This window comes from Triticum urartu, chromosome 1A (genome assembly GCF_056163025.1).
Source record: "Triticum urartu cultivar PI428250 chromosome 1A, HENAU_Tu73, whole genome shotgun sequence".
Lineage (NCBI taxonomy): Eukaryota > Viridiplantae > Streptophyta > Magnoliopsida > Poales > Poaceae > Triticum > Triticum urartu.
The window spans coordinates 571,373,249-571,396,655 of NC_141873.1; the positions used below are offsets into that span (position 1 = coordinate 571,373,249).

The following is a 23,407-nucleotide window of genomic DNA, read 5'->3' on the forward strand; positions in this document are numbered from 1 at the left end:
CAATGTGTGGAGACGACCAGACTCGAAGAAGCAAAAGTTAGTCCGATTGCCAGTTTATCTGGTGACTCACTTCTTGCCTCGAGTGTTTGCTCTAGTGAAATTGTTTGTTCGTGTTTATGTGATGGTAGGGGAGATCCTGAAGCGACATTGACTCGATTTTATCATGGGACCGTGGCATTGGCCTTCCTAGGTTGCTCATAGATTATCCTGATTGACTTATCATATGTTTTGGCCTTATGATTATTGCTCATGCTAATTCTCGGGCATGATCATCCGATGAACACGTCAAACAAAAGATATAAATATTATTTGCAGATAGATACCCTGTGCTGTTGATTCACAACTGATTCAGTAACCAAGTTCCATCTTCAGCATTTACATCAAAATGCAGCAAATACAGCTTCAGCATGCCTCCATGAACGCCACGCTGATATCATTATCTGATGAAATGACATAGTTCAACCTCCAATAACAAAGTAAGCAGATCGGCGGCACGACAGCCAAGACCAGGCTTGATCAAAGCAGTTCAACATCAGGAGCATTGGACCATTTATGCTGCAAACAGAACTTGATCAAAGTAAACAGATTGCCAGTTTATCTGGCTGGTGATCCTCTTCCTGCTTGGAATGTTTAGCTTCAGTTAACTTGCTTGTGTGTGTTTATGTGATGGTAGGGAGATCCTGGAGAGAGATTAGTTAACCTGATTTTGTCAATGGCACCGCCGCATTGGCCTTCCTAGGTTGCTGGTAGATTAACCTGATTGATTTACCACATGTTTTGGGTCTACCAGTATTGCTTACAGTAATTCGGGACGGTCGTGCAATGACCACAGCAAACAAAAACTAGAAATATTGTGTGCAATGACCCTCTACTACTGATCCACTGACAAGTGCAATAATACATATGCAAAATTGACACAATAACAGGTTCCATCTTCAGCAGTTACACCAGAATACAACAAATTGCCAGATAGATTATGCGGTACAAGGAACTCTAGCAATGGATACAAAGGGGGCAAAGAAAACGGCGACTCAACTCGGTCTTCCTGGCAAAGCATCAAGCAAAGAGTCAAAAGCAGTTCAACATCAGAACCATTGGACCATTCATGATGGAAACAGAAATAGTTCCCTGCCTTCACAGTGAAACCCCTTTCTTCTCTTCGTTCTGACTAACAAGCGGTAGATCCGCACACCAAACAGGCAAACAGCTGATGAAAACCGGAGACACCACATGATATTCTGAATGTAAAGCCAACTACAGCCCACACAAATCATGCCATTGTGCAAGGGGAAAAAACAAATTACCGATAGGACTTTTAGCACCACAGTTTTACCTTGATCTGAGGAAGTGCTTGGCACACCAGATGGAGCAATACCGATACTCAGACCCATCAATTTGCATGGCTTCCTAAAATCGGATTAACAGATAACATCACACTTGACGTTCAGAAGCCACACAGGTCTGTATTTTCTCATAAAATAAGTGTACATCGTCACAAGCTGGTTTCAACAGAACTAACAGCTTAAATAGCATATTTAAGTGTCACTAGGTTCCAGGATAATACAAACTTAAACAAATTACAAACATGAGAACTAAACTTTTTTAGGATAAAGCATGAAATTGGTACGGATAACTCCTTTCAAAGGGATCAGCTAGATCCAAATCACGGACACAGAAATCTGTAAAACTGCCATGAAAATTATCCGTTGTAAAATGAAGCCGAGCACCTCCTGAGGCCTTCTTATCCAGTTGAAGCTTCTCACGTTGCCGTGTAAAAAACTCCTCTTCGAAATTACTATGATAAACCTGAAGAGTCATTAACTCTAGCACTCTCGCGTTTAGTAAAAAGAATGTGGCAAAGTCAACATCTGACTTGGTGCCCACATAATATCGCCAGTCAATTGTCTTCAGACGGATGTCAAGAGATCTTATTAGATTCTGGTGTTTACGGCGCCACAAATTCCTTTTCCCTGGCTGAATTGACTGACAAAACATAACCAAATGAAAAACGCCCAGTTGAGAACAATAAGCAGATCATATGAGAAATGAATACTATGAACCATTAAGGAAGATTTGTTACCTCAATGTACAGCCTTTCCAAGCAAGGAAAGCATCTCATCAAGTCAATAACAACATCCAAACTAAGAGCAATCATACGAACAGATAAAATCTTGACAGTGCGCACCGTCTCCGTCAAGCTATGAACACGCAATCCCTTGATGAAGCATGGAAGATGACATTATAAACCATATATAAGTGCAGAAATTACATAATTCATCACCATAAGTGCAGAAATTGATCGAGAAGGCAAGTGGTACCTGAATAACTGTCGAGTATAGCGTGAGTGTGGTACTAAAATCATGTTGACTAAAATCAGATAAATGGGAAGATAGGCAGCGTAGGGTCTCCAATTTAGGTGCGAAGATTACCGATATATGCCGGGATTCAGCTGAGCCAAATAGGAGCAACTTTTCAAGACAAGGGGCATTCTCGATGATGACTTCCTCTAATCTGAGGTCTTCCCAATAAGCTTCCACACCTATGCCTCTAAGGCTGATGGAGTTGATTCGGACACAACGGAAGCCAGAGCCGCGGCGAATCAGCAAGCACTCTAGAGCGGGGCAACCATCAATCATGGTTTGTAGTGAGGATTCGGATATGGTGACATTTTCAAGCCCGAGCTTGTTAAGCTTAGGGAAGAAAAGCGCTTGGGCCATGCTGTCAGGGATGTGGCACTCTCCGATGGTGGCAACGCCGAGGGTGTCAGAGAAGTGGAAGGCAGCTGCAGGCAGCGGCGCCGGCTGTGGTATTCCCCATGGATACGGTAAGCTGTACTTGTAGCTGAAGCTGCAGAGCTCAAGCTCGTGGAGGTTGTCGAGGGCGGGGGATCTGAGCCAGGCGTCGGCTCGGTCGACGGGGAGGTGGTAGACGGGCGCGCAGAAGCGGCGGCCGGGGCCCCGGTGGGCGGCGAGAAGGCGCGATATGGTGGCATCAAGACCCTCCTGGCCGAACAGGAAGGGATGGTAGTCAAGGTTGAGCGGAGCGGAGCGCCAGAGGTGGCGCCACCGGGAGGCGAGGATCTGCGTGCGCGCGCCTTCCCTGGTGGGGAGGAGCGAGACGATGTCCCCGAGGACGCCGTCGGGGAGGCCGCTGATGCGGTCGCCCCCTTCCGCTGCATCCAGCGGCGGATCCGCCGTAGCTTCCGGGCCGCGCCCTTCTGCCGCCGACTTCCTCTTCTTCGAGCACGGGCCGCCCGCCTCCACCTCCATCGCCGGCGGGGTAGGGTTCGCCTCCGAGCGGAGGTGGTGCGGCCGTCACCCTGCTACGTCGTCGTTCCTTTTTTTACGGGATGGGCCCGATGGTACTTCTTTCAAACAAATTGTTTGCTTCCTAATATATAGGCTCCGTACAATTAGTTTGCTTCCAAGATTGATACATCATTCCATTTCATCTAAAAAGAGGATTGATGCATCATTTTGTCCACCTGATTTATTTCTTTATTTTAGATATTCTTTTTTGAGCCAACCATATTTGCTTCCATCATCGACTTAATAATATCCTGTTTATTTTGCTTCCAACCGAGCACCAATTTATTTCTACCGACTCATCGATTTGTTTCCACTGCAACTCATTTTTTCTTCTATCAGGATAAATATATTTGCTTCCACTCAAAAATAAATTGGTTTCCACTGTAGCTATACATTGTTTCCACAAAAAACGAAAATTTGCTTCCAAACGAAAAGGGAATCTGCTTCCATGAAACCAAAGTATAAATACAATCACAACACATTACAACAAAATATGATACAATATTCAGGCCTAATATATCTGTCGGGAATCCCTGGATATTGTCTTGGGCTGCACCATGAAACTTGCTTCGATCTACATTTTGTGGATGTTAGGGCATGTACAATGGTTGATAAGACAGTCTTATCTTAAATTTTGCATGTAATTTAGAGATGACAAAAATCAATGTCTACAATGGTTCGTCTCTTAGCCTTATCTTCAATAACTAGTCATTCCTAAAAATAAGGTGAGACAAATTATGCTAAGAGATTATCTCTTGTCTTCTCTTAAATAAGAGAAGGCAATCCTTTTCTTATGAGTTCTCTCTCCTCCACCTTATCATTCATCCTAGGTGGCACTCCTAAAATAGCACCATTGTACATGCCCTTATAGAAACTTGCTTCCATCTCGGAAGTGTGGATATCATACAAATATTTTGCTTCCACGGTGAAACTTGCTTCCATCTACAGTGAATTCGCCTCCATGGCAAACAAACTTATTGTGATTTTACAGATTTTACTAAAAGAAATTTGTACTTATGTGATGGTATGCTTACTTTAGAAACATTAAACTGTCGCTTCCATCGACTAGATAATTCTCTTTAACCAAATAAGACATTCCTTTAGGAATGAACCATAATCATGAGTATACATGCTTCAAAAGACATGAATGTGTTTCCTGTTTGCTTAAAAATGCACAAAATTATTCATCCATAATTCCATGGACGTACTACATGCTCAAACAATCTGGTAACTCCTGCTAGCTTGCTACCTGCTACTTGCTACAGTGAATTCGGCTCCATGGCAAACAAACTTATTGTGATTTTACAGATTTTACTAAAAGAATTTGTACTTATGTGATGGTATGCTTACTTTTATGGAACACTAACGCCCACACGTGTGGGCGTTTGCATCTCACCCACACGCGTGGATCTGGGTTCGTTTGTGGGTGCACGAATCTTGGCGTGTTTGTGGTGCCACATAGGACTAGGCTGGTGTGTGGGCATTCATCGGGTCGCCCACACGTCCGTTTCACCACACGGAGGGGCCGGTGTGGGCGTTTAGCAGTTAGCCCACACGTCAGTTTTCACTCACGCACAGGGGCTGATGTGTGGGTGTTTATCAGTTCGTCCACAAGCCCGTCTCCTATCCTTCACCCAAAGCTGTCACTTGCCATGTGTTTTGCAGGGTACATGACAACTGCCCTAGTGTGCTTGTAAGCAGATGACAGCTCTCTCTTTTACCCGAACATGTCAGTTTGCTATGTGTTCTGTAGGGTACATGGCAAGTGCCCTAGTGTTGTTGTAAGCAGATGGCAACTCTCTCTTTACCCGAACATGTTATTTTCCCATGTCTTTTTGTAGCGCTACATGGCAACTGCCTAGTATTAGTAGGTGGCAACTCCTAAAGTTTTCAAATCATGGCAACTATAGTAAATCAGACCATACATGGCAACTGTCTAGTGTTAGTAGGTGGCAACTCCTAAAGTTTTCAAATCATGGCAACAGTAGTAACCAGACCATACATGGCAACAGCTGCATTTGTCCTAAAAATGGCATCTGACACTTGACCTGAGATGGCAATTGCAGTTGAGCAACCATGGCAAATGTAGTTGTCAGACATTGCAATTGTAGTACAACAACATGGCAACTGCAGTACAACAACATGGCAACTACAATTAAACGGACATTAAAGAGGGTCCGGACCATGGCAACTGCGGGGATGCGTGGTGACTGTCACGCGAGGTGTGCGGGGCCGTGAGGTAGGTGGCTGAGAGAGGTCGTGTGGACGTTATCTATTTTGCCCACACGTAGGCGTGTGAGAGGGAACACGAGGAAAAAAAGAGACATGTGGGCATTACTTATTTTGCCCACATGTAGGCGTGTGGGCTGATCCTCTTAGACACCACACAAAACGTGTGGGCAGACCCCTTAACGCCCACACGTGTGGCAGTTATCGTCGTCCTACTTTTAAAAACATTAAAATGTCGCTTCCATCGACTAGATAATTCTCTTTAACCAAATAAGACATTCCTTTAGGAATGAACCATAATCATGAGTATACATGCTTCAAAGACATGAATGTGTTTCCTGTTTGCTTAAAAATGCACAAAATTATTCATCCATAATGCTGGTGCCTCTGCCAGCAGCCGGTGTCGACAGACCTCCCCCCAACGTCGCCACCTCGCCGCCACCGCCCATTTGCCGGTGCCTCTGCTAGCAGCCGGTGCCGACAGACCTCCCCCCAACGTCGTCACCTTGCCGTCGGGGCATCAAAACTTCTCACTCCCACCTCCCGATGCCGCCACGAGCAGGAAGCCACCTCACCGCCCCGGCCAGCTCCTTCGTCCTGACGTCGGCATGCTCGTCGGCCACCGGCACGCCAGCCACCTGGTCCAAGGGAGGCACACGTCTCTTCGCCGGCCAACTCCTTCGTCGACGCCCGCAAGCTGTTTGACAGTTTGCCAAGGTACAAACTGGACTCCGCTGATGAGTTCTTTTTCCATAGTTTCCTTTGCGACTCCGACGATTCCTCGTCCAATGATGAGGAGGAGATCTTGGCTGCTGTGTTGGTCCATCACCACCTTAGTAGCCAGCGGCCGTTGTTCCGTGGCTCGATCCCGGGGCACCTTCCGGCCGTTGGTTACCAATTTGTCCAGTGATCTTCCAAGATTTCATTGCTGAGTAGAGTTACCCTGGATAGTGAGTGTTAGGTTCACCTGATTGATCTTTGGTCACAGAGGAGGGCACCAGGGCAATAGGCTGTCTCTCGTCGTCTGCTGCTCTGGTTGCCGATACTTTCACGGTTTCACCTGATTAGCCTAATTTTTTTGAACTATGAGTATTGCTTGGAGTATCTAAGACATCCTGTTAGAACCATTTGTTTCAACTGTCGCGTAGTGGACTGCATGATAATAGACTAATTTAAGTTAACACTCCTGTGCATTAATAATATCCTCGTAATATACTGAATGACCGTCGCACGCTGGGCTGCCCCATTATCCGATATAATTTTTCCTCTGACGGTGTTTCTTGATGCTCGGCGAAAAAATCAGACTGAGCATTGAACTTAATTTCACCTTCACTTTAGGTTGCTCAGAAGCTACTAATGGTGCTCCACAAGGTGCAAAGGAGCAGGAAGACATAAGAGGGGAAGCGACTGCCCCGACCTCTGAACCTGCAAGGGAGGAGCTGGTTCAGAGCGCCGTTACTTTTCTGAGACACCCGAAAGTTGTGGCCTCTTCTGATGTCCAGAGGCGTTCCTTCCTGGAAAATAAAGGGCTCACCATGGACGAAATCAAACAAATTCGATGTTTACTCGTTGAGTTCCGCTTCGGTACAACCCCGCTACACAAGACGTATAAGGGTAGTATCGTCTTCCGAGAGGAACGTATACCCACCTCCGTATGGTCTCCTACCGGACATACACATACTTTATTTTGAGAATTGTACACATACTCGTTTACAACAGCTGATCGCCTTCCCCTCTGGTGTGGGCCGGCCCATTTTACACTTTTTTGTGCATACTTTTTTTTGCTAGGCCCAACATGTTGCATGGACGCGAAAGTCTTCTACCCTCTAGGTTAGGGTTTATCGCCTCTGGCGGCGTTACCGCCGCCTAGAGCTTTTTCTCCGGCAGATCGCCGGGCGCCTCTCTTCGCATCTTGGATCGCGAGTGGGAAGCATGGCGACAGGAGCAGGATCGTCCTCGGAGGGTTGGTCAGGGAAGAACTTGGAGGAGATGCTGCAACACTTGGACATCAAAGACGGCGAACTAGACGACGTGATCGTGGGGGTGGAGGAATCTAAGAAGTATGCAGCAGATGCGAGATGGTTGGCGATCGCGAAGGTAAACACGACCCGGATCTTCAGCGCATCTGCTATGTTTGAGACCATGAAATCGATCTGGAGTCTAGCACATGTGCCGCAGTACAGGGAGGCAGGGGAAAACCTATTTATTTTTCAGATGTTTTGCCTGGGAGATTGGAAGAAAGTTGTCCATGGAGGTCAGTGGCTGTTCAGGGGGATGGGGATGCTGATTGAAGATTATGATGGTAAGCAAGATCCGGAATCTGTCAATTTTGATGGCCTGTTTGTCTGGGCACAAATACACAATATACCGGAGCTCTACCGAAACTTGAAGTTGTTGATCAGCTAGCTAGACGTATTGGACGGGTGAAGGAAACACAACTATCTCCAAGGCTTTTCTATGAAGGTAACTACGTCCGAATCCGGGCTAGGGTTCTGGTGGATAAACCACTCACGAGGGTTATTCCGTTGAACGTGGTGGGTGAGGGCAGGAAACTCCTCCCTGTCAAGTACGAGAAGATACCGTACTTCTATCAAATTTGTGGACTCATGGGTCATAATCATGAGGAGTGTGGAGATGGAGTTTGGGAGGCCAAGGACAAGCAATGGGGAAGCTGGATGCTGGCACAGAGACGGGAGACAGTACAGGAGCAGCAAGGAGGAGGCCGAGCCTCGCGGGGTGGTCGCTTTGGAGGCCGTGGAAGAGGAAGATCAGGAAGGGGTGCACCACGGCCTCGGCAAACTTCACCTGCTCGTAAACGCTCGTCTCAGGAGGCTGGGCTGGATTCGGGAGCAGAAGATGGAGAGGAAGATGATGTAACTAGTCCGCTGAAATCGTCTGCTACAAAGGGGAAGGATCATGAAGGAGGACAGGGGGCTCGCAGAAATCTGAGTTTCGCATCGGTTGGAAACAATCCGGATGAACACCAGCAGAAACAGGGCGTGACTGGGAGCTCTGACACCGGCCATGGGGTAGTTCCGGGCCTAGACCTGGCACTTACGGCAGTACCCCCACCACCTCCAGCATATGTGTCCCCCCGAGATGCCAAGAAAGCAAAGAAATCAGCATCACCATTGAAGCAAAACTCAGACAAGATGGCGTTATTGGCGGGCTCCGACTCGGGGCGCCACCAGGCCCAATGAAAATTTTAAGCTGGAACTGTCATGGGATAGGCGATCCCGCGACAGTTCATGAGTTATGTGATCTCGTGGAGATCAGTTCGCCATCTATCTTGTGTTTAGTTGAAACCCAATTACAGAAGAGTCGTGTTGAAGGTTTGCGTACGTCGTTAGGGTATGATTTCAGCTTTGGTGTCGGTAGTAGTGGTCGTAGTGGTGGTCTTTGTATTTTTGGAAAAACTCTTTGGATGTTTCAATAAAGAATTTTTCGGAGTATCACGTGGATGCCTGGGTCACTGAACCGGGCAAGGAGCAATGGAGATTGACATGTTTCTATGGTGAAGCTACCAGGAGCCTTCGGTATAAAACGGGGGACACCATGAAGCGTTTGAGGGGAGAGAGCGCACTCCCATGGATGTGTATTGGGGACTTTAATGAGATATTGAGGCCCGAAGAGCAGCATGGACCAAATGAGCGCGACAGCTCGCAGATTGATGCGTTCAGAAAAGCCATCAATATTTGCGGCTTAGCTGACCTGGGGTATCGGGGCTTGGACTGGACGTGGGAGAAGAAGGTTGCTGGAGGGAGCTACTGCCGCGTTCGCTTGGATAGAGCTCTGGCTTCATCGTGTTGGTCTGCCTTGTTTCCCTTCGCCTATGTTGAGCACCTTACAGCTGCAAAATCGGATCATAGTCCAATTCTTCTGGAGACTGAGTTGATTGACACAAGTATTCGGGCAAAACAAAAACAGTTCCGCTATGAATGCATGTGGGAAAGAGACCCAAGCTTTGGAGAAGTGTTACTCGATGCCTGGACTAATGCGGGGCGGGCTCAAAGTGTTTCTGCGCTCTCTCATAAGCTGACTGCGGTGGCCGGGAAACTACAGAGTTGGGGCCGGGCATCTTTTGGCGCGGTGCGATCCGAACTGCGTCACCTCCGCACACAACTGGAGGAGCTGCGCTCGCTACTCAGCCGCGTGGGGCCATCGGCTGAGGAAGATCGGGTCGAAGCCCGTATGGTCGAGCTTTGTCTACGGGAGGAAATCATGTGGTGTCAGAGGGCGCATATTCAGTGGCTAGCGGAAGGAGACAGTAACACGAAATTTTTTCATCGTAAAGCTAGCGCCCGGAAGGCAAAGAACCGGATAGTGGAGTTGCAGCGACCTGATGGAACCATGTGTAAGGAGGAGCAGGAGATGGCTGGTATGGCTACTTCTTTTTACAGTAATCTCTACGCCTCTGAATGTACGGTGGGCATTGAGGAGGTCCTCTCCCATATACCGACCAGGGTAGATGCACCCATGAACATATCTCTGTACGCACAGTACAGTAAGACCGAGGTGAAAGCGGCCTTGTTCCAGATGTTTCCGACAAAGGTCCCAGGGCCAGACGGTTTCCCGGCACATTTCTTTCAGAGGCACTGGGAGCTCTGTGGTGATGAGGTTACTGAGATGATGCTTCGAGTTCTTAATGGAGAAGATTCTCCACAGGAGATAAACAAGACGTTCATTGTTTTAATTCCCAAGATTGCTAGCCCAAAAAATTTAGCACAGTTTCGACCGATAAGCCTCTGCAATGTGATCTTTAAGATTGCATCAAAGGTGTTGGCTAATCAGCTCAAGCTTATTCTCCCCGATATCATCTCCGAGGAACAGTCAGCATTTGTTCCAGGGCGTCTCATTACTGACAATTTCATATCTGCCTATGAGTGTCTGCACTATATGAAATCTAGGAAGCTCAAGAGTAACAGTTTCTGTGCTTTGAAGCTTGATATGATGAAAGCCTACGATCGGCTCGAGTGGAATTATCTAGAGAAGGTTATGCTCAAGTTGGGGATCAGCCCACAGTTTACACAAACAGTAATGAGGTGTGTATCATCGGTTTCCTTCTCTGTTATCTTTAATGGTGGTAAGCAAGAGGAGTTCAGGCCCTCTCGTGGACTCAGGTAGGGTGATCCCATATCGCCATATCTCTTCCTATTGGCCGTCGAAGGCCTCTCTTGCTTACTGAAATCCACAACGCCAGGTGAGAGCATCAATGGTATAAAAGTGGCACCGGGAGCCCCTCAGGTAAACCACCTCCTTTTTGCAGATGATAGCCCGCTATTCTTTGATGCCACATCTGATATGGCCAACAGAGTTGAGAGTCTTTTGCAAAGGTATTGCCTAGCTTCCGGACAGCGCATCAATAAGGAGAAGTCCTCGATATTCTTTAGTAAAGGTTGTTCGGAAGGAGTGAGGCAGGAAATCAAACAAATCCTCTCAGTCCAGAATGAGAAATTGTCTGAAAAATACCTTGGCCTCCCGGCGGATGTTGGCAGATCAAAGGAAGGGTCCTTTAAGTATCTTAAAGATAGGATATGGAAGCAAGTGCAGGGCTGGATGGAGAAGGCACTTTTGTGGGAGGGAAAGAGGTGCTTATCAAGTCAGTTGCCCAAGCAATCCCGACGTACTCAATGGCATGTTTCAAGTTACCATGAGGCCTGTGTCAACACATCAATGGCCTCTCGAGGAAATTCTGGTGGGGATCCAAAAAGGGCGAGAGGAAGACCGTGTGGGTTTCTTGGGATGTGATGACACAGCCAAAGTTTATGGGAGGTATGGGGTTTCGTGATATCGAGCTTTTTAACCTTGCTTTGCTAGCCAGACAAGCCTGGCGGCTACTCCAGGAACCAAACTCTCTCAGTGCACGCATCCTCAAGGCTGTGTACTACCCTTCGGCTTCGATCCTTGAAGCTGAGCTGGGGAAGAATCCGTCACAGGTCTGGCGCTCTTTGGTCGAAGGCAGAGACACGCTCAAGCTCGGGCTGATTAAGCGGATTGGATCCGGCGAGGACACTAATATTTGGGCTGATAACTGGATACCACGTGATTTTAAGCTGCGCCCGGTGTGCCCAAAAACTAATCCCCCGCAGCTTGTCTCGGGTCTCATTAACCCTGTCACTTTTGCATGGGATATGGAGGCTCTGGATGAATATTTGTACCCAATGGACAAGGAGGCAATTCTTAATATCCCGCTTAGTTCTCGAGTTCGCCATGATTTCTGGTCATGGCACTATGAACGAAGGGGTGTCTTCACAGTGCGTTCGGCTTACAAGCTTCTGTCCGCCACCAAGCAGCAACGCACGGACTGGCTCGAGCACAATGATGGACACTCGCGGATTGAAGCAGATCGAGGATCCTGGGCGAAACTCTGGGGAGCGGCGGTCCCTTCGAAAGTTCGCGTCTTTGCTTGGAGATTGGCCAAATGCTCCATTCCCATAGGAGAAGTTCGAAAGCATAGAAGTATGGCCGATTCGGTGGAGTGCTCGCTTTGTCACGCAGCGGTGGATACGTGGCGCCATTCTCTCTTTGACTGCTGCATGGCACGTTGTGTTTGGGCTCTTGCTGATGAGGACCTCACAGATACAGTCATCTCCAACAGAACGGAAGATCCGAAGCTCTGGATGCTATGACTGGTAGATACCTTAAACACCGATGATCTGGCTCGTGTCCTTGTTACTATGTGGGCCATCTGGTGGGCACGGCGTCGAGCCATACATGATGACCAGTTTCAGAGCCCTTTATCCACCCATATCTTCGTAAACAAGTTCTTGACAGAGCTGGAGATGTTACCAAAAAAGAGTGCACGCCAAAAGGAGCGGAATGCAAATCCTAGGGACCTGCATGTGAATGTCAGGGACGTGCATGTAAATACAAGAGTGCGGGCGGAGCCGGCGGCACGGATCGGGTGGCTCCCGCCCGAGAGCCATGATTTCAAAATCAATGTCGACGGGGGCTTCTCCAAGATAGGAGACCGGACTGCCTCAGCTGTTGTCTGCAGGGACAAGGGGGGCAATTACATTGGAGCCTCGGCGATCATCTACGACGGCCGTCTCGATCCGACAATCCTTGAAGCCGAAGCATGCAATGAAGCTCTCTCACTTGCTGTCGATCTTCAGCTCCGGTCTGTTTGTGTAGCAACTGATTGCCTCGAGGTTGTAACGAATTTATTGGAGGAAGTTCCATGCAGATACTATCCTATCTTACAGGACATAAAACATTAGAGTAGACTTTTTAGCAACCTTAGTTTTATTCATGAAAATAGAAAGTACAATGGAGAGGCCCATGCCTTGGCAAAGGCAGCTGCTTCTCTTAGTCCTGGGCGCCATGTGTGGCTTAGTATTATGCGCGATATCATCTGTATCCCATTCTGTTTGAACGTGGGTGCGGATTGCTCAAAAAAAAGTTTTGCTATAGTTCAAAAAATGTACACGCATGGTATTCGAACACACAACCTCAAGGTTGACAACCACTCGTGCTAACCAACTGGGAGGCGTACGTTTCAGTATAACATGCACTTATCTCCTTTCTTACTTCTTGTCCGCTGGTCGGTTTTTTATTTTACTTTGTTTGTTTTTCGGTTTTAGTTTCTTTTTTCCTTTTTTCTGTTTTAGTCAAATTCGTGAATTCACAAATCAGTGCACTATTTTCATTTTCATTTTTCTTTTCAAATCTCTGCGAACTTTTTTATTACAAATTTAGTAAAGTTTTTCAAAATCTCTTTTTTTTAAATTCACGAGCTTTTTCAAATTCGATGACCATTATTTCACAATCGATGAACCTTTTTTCAAACTCAATGAACTTTTTTCAAATTTGTGATTTTTTTTCAAATTGGTGAACTTCTTTTTTAAAAAATTGATGAACTTTTCCGACTTTTATGAATTCGTTTTCAGTATCGATGAACTTTTTTCCAAATCTATGACCTTTTCTTCGTTTTTAGTGAACTTTTTTGATTTCTTGCGACCTTACCTTATTTCCTGATTTTTTTTTTCAACAGTACTAAAAAACCAGAGGGTTTTCCCTACCAGACCAACAGAAACTCGTGCGGGCCGTTTTTGACAAGTTTTCTAATTTTTTGGAGTTTTCTTGAGAAAAGGTCGATAAATGACCGAACGCGTCGCAACGTGCAAATGGATTCCAAATTCGATTGAACCAGGCATAGATGCCTTCCATGGGCATGCACCCTTGGCAAAAAAGGTTGGGGTCATTCCTCACATGTCCAAAAAAAAGCATGTTAGACAGAGGGTGTTCGGGTAGGCCAAAAGGATCTGTTTGTGAACACCTAGTTTTTGACATCCATCAAATGGTCCTAATTTTTTCCATCACCCGGTATCACCAATTCATGCCGTCATGCCAAGTTGTTTTCGTTTTGCACAAGTTTTGTATTTTTTGGAGTTGTCTCGGTGAAAAAAGGTTGATAAATGGCCGGACATGTCGCAACATGCAAACGTGTCCGAATTCATTCAAACCAGGCATGAACGAATACCATGGGCACACACGCTTGATGGAAAAATTTGGGGTCACTCCAACAAAATCCCATGTTAGACAGAGGGTGTTCGGGAGGCCAAGGGTCCGTTTGTGAACACCTGGTCTTTTACATCCGTCAAATGGCCCCAATTTTTTCCCATCACCTTGTATCATCAATTCATGCTACCATGCAAAGTCATTTTTATTTTGACAAGTTTTGTATTTTTCTGGAGTTTTCTCGGTGAAAAAAAGGCCAGTAAATGGCCAGATGTGTCGCAACATGCAAACGGTGTCCAAATTCATTCAAACCAGGCATGGACGCCTACTATGGGCACGCACCCTTGGTGACAAAATTTACGATCATTTCTCACATGTACAACAAAAATCCATGTTAGACAGAGGGTATTCGGGTAGGCCAGAAGGGTCCGTTTGTGAACACCTGGTATTTTACATCCGTCAAATGGCCTTAATTTATTTGCATCACCAATTCATGTCATCATGCCAGTTTGTTTTTGTTTTCGACAAATTTAGTATTTTCTGAAAAAAATTCGGTGAAAAAAGGTCAATAAATGGCTGGACGTTTTGCAACGTGCAAACGTTGCCCGAATTCATTCAAACTAGACATGGGTACCTACCATGCACACACACCCTTGGTGGCAAAAGTTGGGATCATTCCTCACATGTACAAAAAAACATGTTAGACACAGAGTGTTCGGGTCTATTTGAAAACACTTTCTTTTTCGACGTCTTCAAATGCACTATTTTTTTCCGTCACCTTGTATCGCCATTTCAAGCCACCATGCCAACTGGTACTCTCATAGGACAAGTTTTTGATATTTTTGAATTATTTCAGTCAATAAGAGCCTATATAATGCCCACAGGTGCGCGTAAGTCGTTCGAATCAGCCATGGATGCCTATTGTCCATGCCAGGCTCAAAAAAATTGTCCATGCTAGGCTACTGTAAAAAATTAGGGTCATTTGTCCATAGTGCAAAAAAAAAAACACCAGTTAAGAGTAGGGTGCCGGAGTAGCCCAGACGGCTGCATCCGTAAACACGTAGTTTTCTTAAATTTGATGCTTCTGTTATTTCAAATATGAAATTTCCATAATTACGAATTAACATGATCATATTTTGATGTTATAAAAATTTATTTTAAATTTATCAACAATTTTGGAATTTCAAATTATTTATGAAAAAATTAAAATATTAACAATTTTATAAAAATTGCTAATAAATTCACAACAGTTGCTGGAAATTGTGAACGAAAAAATAACTAAACTCAAGAAAGAAAAAAACAGATAAAAAATGCGGCAGCCATGGCCCGACACACCGTCAGGTGCCTTTTGGGCCGACCCAACCATGCCACACCGATGTGTAGAAGAAGAAGAAAAATGGAATTTAGACACGAGAGGTAAGCTGTCCCGCTTTGTTACTACTGTGACTGTTAAAGTTGGAAGGAAATGTATGGTATTTCTACGTAACACGTGGATAAGTAGCCGAAGCTCATTTAAAAAATGACCATCATGCCCTTTATTATGAAAGGGTATGGATCAAACTGTCATAATAAATTCACAACATATATGGAGGTTCTCTATCTTGAGCATCCTTTTTTTTTCTGTCACGAACTCATGCTAGGATATTAGCAATTTAGTTCAGTCTGAATATTTTGATATTGAACCAGAAGTTGTCTCTAAACTGTCATATTGGACTTAACACTTGACAGGTCATGGAAATGATACAGAGGGGAGAGCGGCCAGATGATATCCAGGTATTCTAAATTTCTATTTGTCTCTTAGTATTATTGCTGCAACAAGAGGACTCTGTAACGCTATTGTTTTGTGATATAGGATATTAATGATGAGCCACCAAACCCTGATCAGCCAATCTCGAAACCCAGTATGGCACCCAAGCCCAAGGTTTGCACTTGAAACTACTGGCTAATAAATGTTTCACAATATGCATTTGCCTTTTCTTTAGTCTCGCCGTCTTGGAGACAACGATGATGAATATAGAGTTTTACTTAGTATGTTCATGATGCCATCAGGCTTGCTCGAGAACTATGGTTGGCTCACATTTCTGTTGCTGTTGAAGAGCCATGGGACAAGCAAGTCAAACAAAGTTCCGGGCGGGATCTGAAAGCTCACCCAAGCAACTCCAGCGAATCGACGTCGGGGGTTCGAATTGATAGCGCCAGCCAGGCCACGGGATGCTGACGACAGAGCCTGCTATGGGCTCTGAAGCTCCTGTGGATGATGATGCCACCTCGACGAAGCAGTAACTGCAGAAACACATGCACGATGGCTGGATCAGGACAAGATGTGAAGTGGAGGAGAAGATTCGGATCTCAAGACCAAAGGCCTTTTTTCTAGAATGAGAGTTGCATTCTTTGCAGCATAAAGGTTTATGTAGGAAATGCAAGGTAAAACTACTGCTCCAACATTACCACAGGTTCATTTCATTTTCCAAACAGGCACTCTTCTTGCTTGGAATCATTGATCGGTGAATATATGCTCTGTAGTAGTTTGTATCATCGGTTCACCAACAAGTATAATGTTCCATCTCCAGCATTTATATCAGCAGAAAGCAAATTGCCAAGCAAATTATACTCTCACAACAGATGGAAGAGAGCAAGAAAGCGGCGACTTTATAAGCAGATTATACTCGATCTTCACTTCCTGACAGAGAATCAAACTCTTTCATCAGCAGGCCAAATAGAAGTTTGATCTTGAGTTGACAATATACTATTGCAAGAGGACATGCACTCCCTTCGCGAATGGCCAAATAGAAGGTGCTTACATCGCCTTTGTGTGAAGCCGATTCAAGATGGTGAACCCCATTTTAGCACCCTGGGAGATGCTAACTTTTGGAGATTACAGGTCCTAGAGATCGATCGCGCCTCCAAGTTACAGGTAACTTCTGCAAGTAATGTTTGTATGAGAGTTGAGGTGCTGAAGATTCACTGCTCTGGTGGGGCGCCTTTGTGAATTTCTGGACTAGAGTATCTAGATGGTCTCGACGAAGTCTGGCTGAAGGGTTCCTACAGCGACGAACTCAGGCAAGAGTAGCAACAGCAACTTTCCGAGCATAAACAAAAACCTGTCCTGAAGCTAGCATAGCGCCGCTTGTCCTGATAGGCTCTCTGTTCATGTGTTATTCTGTACTTGTAAATTGTAACAAGTCCTATAGGAGTGTGAACTTCTGACAAAGAAACTGCCCTTATGGTGTCTGTGTGTGTTCTGGCCACTTATATTTGCTATTTGTGGTTATTTCATTATCCTTTTTGACATAGTGGAGTTTTGTCATCTATATATGGTTGGAGAAATTGATTTAGCTGGGCATCCATGCGATGTGCGGGGACGAACAAAGTGCAAGTATGTGTACCCCAGTGCAATTGCCTCTGAAGAAAACAATTTTTTGGACAGCTTGCCAGTTTATCTGGCTGGTGATCCTCTTCTTGCTTGGAACAGTGAACTTGCTTGCGTGTGTTTATGTGATGGTAGGGAGATCCTGGAGAGAGATTAGTTAACCTGATTTTGTCAATGGCACCACTGCATTGGCCTTCCTAGGTTGCTGGTAGATTAACCTGATTGATTTACCACATGTTTGGGGTCTACCAGTATTGCTTACGGTAATTCGGGGCGGTCGTGCAATGACCACAGCAAACAAAAACTAGAAATATTGTGTGTAGATAGATACTCTGTACTACTGATCCACTGACAAGTGCAATAATACATATGCACAATTGATACAATAACAGGTTCCATCTTCAGCAGTTACACCAGAATCCAACAAATTGCCAGACAGATTATGCGGTACAAGGAACTCTAGCAATGAATACAAAGGGGACAAAGAAAACGGTGACTCAACTCGGTCTTCCTGGCAAAGCATCAAGCCAGAGTCAAAAGCAGTTCAACATCAGGACCATTCATGTTGGAAACAGAAATAGTTCCCTGCCTTCACAGTGAAACCCCTTTCTTCTCTTCGTTCTGACTAACAAGCGGTAGATCCGTCGGACACCAAACAGGTAAACAGCTGATGTAAACTGGAGACAACACACAATATTCTGAATGCGCAGCTAACTACAGCCCACACAAATCATGCCATTGGGCACGGGAAAAAACAAATTACCGATAGGACTTTTAGCACCACGGGAAATCTGAGGAAGTGCTTGGCACACCAGATGGAGCAATACCGATACTCAGACCCATCAATTCGCGTGGCTTCCTAAAATCGGCTTAACAGATAACATCACACTTCACGTTCAGAAGCCACACAGGCCTGTATTTTCTCATAAAATAAGTGCACATTGGCACAAGTTGATTTCAACAGAACTAACAAGTTAAATAGTATATTTAATTGTCACTAGATTCCAGGATAATACAAACTTAAACAAACTACAAACATGAGAAATAAACTTTTTTAGGAGAAAGCATGAAATTGGTACGGATAATTCCTTTCAAAGGGATCAGCTAGATCCAAATCACGGACACAGAAATCCGTAAAACTGCAACGAAAATCATCCGTTGTGAAATGAAGTTGAGCATCTCCTGAGGCCTTCTTATCCAGTTGAAGCTTCTCGCGTTGCTATGTAAAGAACTTCTCTTTCAAATCACTCGGATAAACCCGAAGAGTCATTAACTCTAGCACTCTCGCGTTTAATAAAAAGAATGTGGCAAAGTCAACACCTGACTTGGTGCCCACATAATATTCCAAGTCAATTGTCTTCAGACGGATATCAAGAGATCTTATTAGATTCCGGTGTTTACGGCGCCACAAATTCTTTTTCCCTGGCTTAATTGACTAACAAAACATAACCAAATGAAAAACGCCCAGTTCAGAACAATAAGCAGATCACATGAGAAATGAACACTATGAACCATTAAGGAAGAATTGTTACCTCAATGTACAACCTTTCCAAACAAGGAAAGCATCTCATCAAGTCAATAACAACATCCAGACTAAGAGCACCCATACAAACAGATAAAACCTTGACAGTGCACACCGTCTTCGTCAGGCTATCAACACGCAATCCCTTCATGAAGGATGGAAGATGACATTATAGACCATCTATAAGTGCAGAAATTACATAGTGCAGAAAATTGATCGAGAAGGCAAATGGTACCTGAATAACTGTCGAGTAAAGCGTGAATGTGTTACTAGAATAGGAAGATAGGCAGCCTAGGGTCTCCAATTTAGGCGCGGAGATTACCGATATATGCCGGGATTCAACTGAGCCAAATAGGAGCAACCTTTCAAGATAAGGGGCATTCTCGATGATGACTTCCTCTAATATGATGAGCTCTCCCCAATAAGCTTCCACACCTATGCCTCTAAGGCTGATGGAGTTGATTCAGACACAACGGAAGCCAGAGCAGCGGTAAATCAGCAAGCATTCCAGAGCGGGGCAGCCATCAATCATGGCGTGCAGTGTGGATTCAGATATGGTGATCTTTTCAAGCCCGAGCTTCTTAAGCTTAGGGAAGAAAAGCGCTTGGGCCATGCTGTCAGGGATGTGGCACTCTCCTATGGTGGCGACGCCGAGGGTGTCGGAGAAGCGGAAGGCCGCTGCAGGCGGCGGAGCCGGCTGCGGTACTACCGGTTGATACGGGAAGGTGTGTTTGGAGCTGCAGAGCTCAAGCTCGTGGAGGTTGTCGAGGGCAGGGGATCGAAGCCAGGCGTCGGCTCGGTCGCGGTGGTGGTAGATGGTGGCGCAGAAGCGGCGGCCGGGGCCGGGGTGGGTGGTGAGGATGCGCGACACGACGAAATCGAGCTGGTATTTCTTGTCGCAGAGCTCGTGATGGTCGAGGTTGAGCGGGGCGGAGCGCCAGAGGTGGCGCCACCGGGAGGAGAGGATCTGCATGCGCGCGCCTTCCCTGGTGGGGAGGAGCGAGACGATGTCCCCGAGGACGCCGTCAGGGAGGCCGCTGATGCAGTCGCCCCCTTCCGCTGCGTCCAGCGGCGGATCCGCCGTAGCTTCCAGGCCGCGCCCTTCTGCCGCCGACTTCCTCTTCTTCGAGCACGGGCCGCCCGCCTCCACCTCCATCGCCGGCGGCAGGCGGGGGATAGGGTTCGTCTCCGAGCGTCGCCGGAGGGGCCGTTTGGAGGGTGAGGGAGGGAAAACGGAATGGGTATGGCAGCCCAGTAGAGCCCGGCCCATCCAAGAGTACAAGCGGGACCCGCACGTCAGTCACACGCACAAGTCCTCCCGAGTCCACCACCTCCTTCCCCTTCCCCCGATCTTATCCTCGGCGAAGCTGCTGCTCTAATGGCGGATCCGCCGTCGTCGTCCCCGGCCGACGAGGCGCGGGATCCAGGTCCGGCTCGCACACCACTCCCCCCCCCCCCCCCTCCCCCCCTCCCTCTCCATCTCTGTCTCGCTTGGTTCCGCCGCCGGTTGCTGCTGAGTGCTGGCATGCCGCCGCAGCTAGAATTCGCACTGGCTGCTTGGTCAGCTCAGAAGCTGCTCATGGTAGTACTAATTCGTCCATTGATCCTCCGAGTTCTCGTTGCTGCGGCGAGCCGGCGACAGACCAGTGACGGGGCTACTATGGTAGTGTTAGGTTGGTACGATCGATCTGTGGCGACAGAGCAGGGGGCGCCATGGCTCTGGCTCTCGGCTTCTGCTGGTCTCGTTGCCCATGCGTTCGCCTGATGATTAGTCTAATCCTTTTGAACTATTATGTATTGTTCAGAACAATTCATGATTTCGTTCAGACATCCCTGTTCAAACTGGCGCGCAGACTAACTTAGGTTAGCATTCATTCTTGTGCGTAGATACCCTCGTAATATACCGAGTGACCGTCGTACACTGTGTGTGCTGCCACATTACCGTATACATTTTTGCCTCTGCCGGTGTTTCATCATGATCGGCGGAGAAATCAAGCTGAGTATTGAAACTAAGTTTGCCCTCACTTTAGGTAGCTCAGAAGCTGCTGCTCATGGGAGTACTACTTCGCAAGACACGAAAGAGCAGGAGGAGATGAAAGGAGAAGCGGCTGTTGTGACCTCTGAACCGGTGAGGGAGGAACTGGTCCAGAGTGCCATTAGTTTTCTGAGTCACCCCAAAGTCGTGGCATCTTCCGATGTCCAGAGGCGTTCCTTCCTGGAAAATAAAGGGCTCACCGTGGACGAAATTGAAGAAGCATTTCGTCGTTTACTTGTAAGTTTTTTTTCTTTCACCATCTACTTGTCCCTGGTTATTCTCAACTTGCTGTTTTCATTAACGTCACTTTTGTAATTTGCAGAGCCCACCTTCAAACTCTACAAACTCAAATATGTGTGAATCTCAAGGTATGTGAGAACAGTCAGTTTACTAGTGATTCTAAGGCCTCCGGGTTTAGTTCTAATTTGATGTCACCGTGGATCCTGTCAAGATTATTGATAGCTTTTCGGTTTGTTTTTCTGTATAAGTAAATGGGGGTTCCATATCAACTTCCCCTTTCAGTTGTATCTTCAGTTCAGCACTGCTCTAAATGGCTTCATCAAAACATTCTTTTTTCTGACATTCCTACTTTAATTTTGTAGGAAGTCCTGATCCTGAAACTGTAACCCCTGTGGTGCCCCGGCACCCAAAATCATATATGGAGGTTCGCTATCTTGAGCGTCAATTTTTTTCTTACAAACTCATGCTAGCATATGAGCAACTTAGTTCAGTCTGAATATGAACCGGAAGTTGTCTCTAAACTGTCATATTGGACTTAACACTTGACAGGTCATGGAAATGATACAGAGGGGAGAGCGGCCAGATGATATCCAGGTATTCTAAATTTCTATTTGTCTCCCTAGTATTATTGCTTCAGCAAGAGGACTCTGTAACCCTATTGTTTTGTGATATAGGATATTAATGATGAGCCACCAAACCCTGATCAGCCAATCTCGAAACCCAGTATGGCACCCAAGCCCAAGGTTTGCACTTGAAATTATAGGCTAATCAATTTGATGATGAGTATAACTTTTAGAGTGTCTTCATGATGCCCTCTGACTTGCTTCAGAACTATGGTTGGCTCACATTTCTGTTGCTTGTTGAACAGCCATGGGAGAAGCAAGGCCAACAAAGTTCCGGTTGGGACCTGAAAGTGCTCTCAAGCGACCCAAGCGAATTGTCGTCAGGAGTTCGAACCGATAGCACCAGCCAGGCCACGGGATTAAACAATAGCTCCGGTTACGGGGACTTGATGCTGACGGCAGAGCCGGCTACAGGCTCCAAAGGCCCCGTGGATGACGTTGCCGCCTCGCCGAAGCAGTAACTCTGGAAACGCATAGACGAACGGCGGTGGGATCAGGGCATGATGTGAATCAGCGTCAGCCTGATGCTGCTTCAGATTCCAGCACCACATTGTTGCATCTCCCACTATTGTCAGAAACTAGTTTAGTTTAGGGGGTCAGCGGCATTTTTGGGAAGCTGGGATTGGATTCTTGCTGGAAATGAGCACCTACTATGTACTTATCATTGGCATTCTTCACTTGTTGACACATCCCTACTGCTGGGGTGTGCCTTACCTATAATGTTAATCCAAGAAAGCACAACCGGTTAGTGTGGTCATGAGATGGTGGGCAAAATGGTCATTTCTGCATGAAAAGATTTATACTAGAAAACAATGGAAAGCAGAAGTTAGAAAACGGATGAGGTGAAATACTAATCCCTTCATTTCTAAGTAGATGGTTCTCTTAAAGCATCTCGCCCTTGCCTTTTCCTTAATCCCCTAAATTTTCCCCAATTCTTCAACTCCTAAGATTTGAGAGACTAAACTTTTGTGCGCCTCATCCTTCCCCTAAAACTTAATCCCCTAAAAAAATCTTTTGTTATTTCTTCCAACCACATTTTAACACAATTTTTGACAAAATGATCATACTTCATCCAATCTAAGAAACAACCAAAACATAAACATACTAGTACGCTTGTACATGCACAGTGCGTGCAAAGTTCAATTCATAAGCTTTGAAGAGAAAAACCCAACAGTGGTCGCTTTAAAAGTCTAACGAATCAAATGTCTTGTTTTGTTTGTATGTAAAGCTCCTGTGATAGTTATCGTAATTTTATTAATCAATACTACAATGGGTTCTGATGCGCATTGTTTAGCAACGCGTAAAGAAAGCGTGTAGCTACCTTTGTTCCTAGAAGAGAACGCCTATATAGTTATTTTAAATATAAAAAGGTTGGACCCCGGCCTTTGTATCATTGTGACCCACAAAAAATTGTACTCATAGGAGATTTTTTTTTTCTTTTGCAAAGACTACATAGGAGAAAACATACACACCAAAAAATACATTTGAAGCTAATGTTACACTCTAATCACAAAGGGACTTAACATCATCGCGGTCCCAGTCTCAAAACTACTTGACCGTGGAGGTGCTCCCCTTAATCAGCTTTGTCCTCAACATCACCACGCTCTCTCCCTTAATTTG

The 23,407-nt window shown here is 46.0% G+C and overlaps 4 protein-coding genes across 5 annotated transcripts in view; 2 read left to right on the forward strand and 2 right to left on the reverse strand.

The window, feature by feature from the left end:
* The window catches only part of LOC147992878 (uncharacterized), a 77,425-nt gene extending 59,225 nt beyond the window's left edge, over nt 1-18,200 (forward strand). Inside the window, exons 5-8 of the mRNA XM_087539167.1 lie at nt 15,576-15,588; nt 15,726-15,770; nt 15,850-15,918; nt 16,096-18,200. Coding sequence (XP_087395293.1) covers nt 15,576-15,588; nt 15,726-15,770; nt 15,850-15,918; nt 16,096-16,215 — 247 coding nt within the window. The 3' untranslated portion in view covers nt 16,216-18,200. The remainder of the gene's footprint in view (nt 1-15,575; nt 15,589-15,725; nt 15,771-15,849; nt 15,919-16,095) is intronic.
* LOC147992880 (F-box/FBD/LRR-repeat protein At2g04230-like) lies at nt 1,438-3,272 on the reverse strand. The gene is made up of 3 exons (XM_087532333.1): nt 2,319-3,272; nt 2,081-2,215; nt 1,438-1,983 (listed from the first exon to the last, which is right to left on the reverse strand). Exons 1-3 carry the CDS (start codon nt 3,267-3,269, stop codon nt 1,603-1,605), a joined length of 1,467 nt encoding a protein of 488 aa, XP_087388459.1. The 5' UTR covers nt 3,270-3,272; the 3' UTR covers nt 1,438-1,602.
* A 134-nt stretch (nt 18,201-18,334) lies between the features above and the next one.
* Nucleotides 18,335-20,102, reverse strand: LOC125533165 (putative F-box/FBD/LRR-repeat protein At5g44950). The gene is made up of 3 exons (XM_087532322.1): nt 19,125-20,102; nt 18,900-19,034; nt 18,335-18,802 (listed from the first exon to the last, which is right to left on the reverse strand). The coding sequence occupies exon 1, from the start codon at nt 20,043-20,045 to the stop codon at nt 19,353-19,355; it is 693 nt and encodes a 230-aa protein (XP_087388448.1). The 5' UTR covers nt 20,046-20,102; the 3' UTR covers nt 18,335-18,802; nt 18,900-19,034; nt 19,125-19,352.
* Nucleotides 20,103-20,160: 58 nt separating this feature from the next.
* LOC125530659 (uncharacterized) lies at nt 20,161-22,544 on the forward strand. Of its 2 annotated transcripts, none has more exons than XM_048695060.2 (7): nt 20,161-20,316; nt 20,920-21,161; nt 21,247-21,292; nt 21,527-21,588; nt 21,714-21,758; nt 21,839-21,907; nt 22,033-22,544. In XM_048695060.2, exons 1-7 carry the CDS (start codon nt 20,268-20,270, stop codon nt 22,246-22,248), a joined length of 729 nt encoding a protein of 242 aa, XP_048551017.2. In that variant the 5' UTR covers nt 20,161-20,267; the 3' UTR covers nt 22,249-22,544. The 2 variants fall into 2 exon arrangements, with proteins under 2 accessions (XP_048551017.2, XP_048551022.2); XM_048695065.2 differs by having other exon boundaries at nt 20,186-20,316; nt 20,929-21,161.
* The last annotated feature ends 863 nt before the right edge of the window (nt 22,545-23,407 follow it).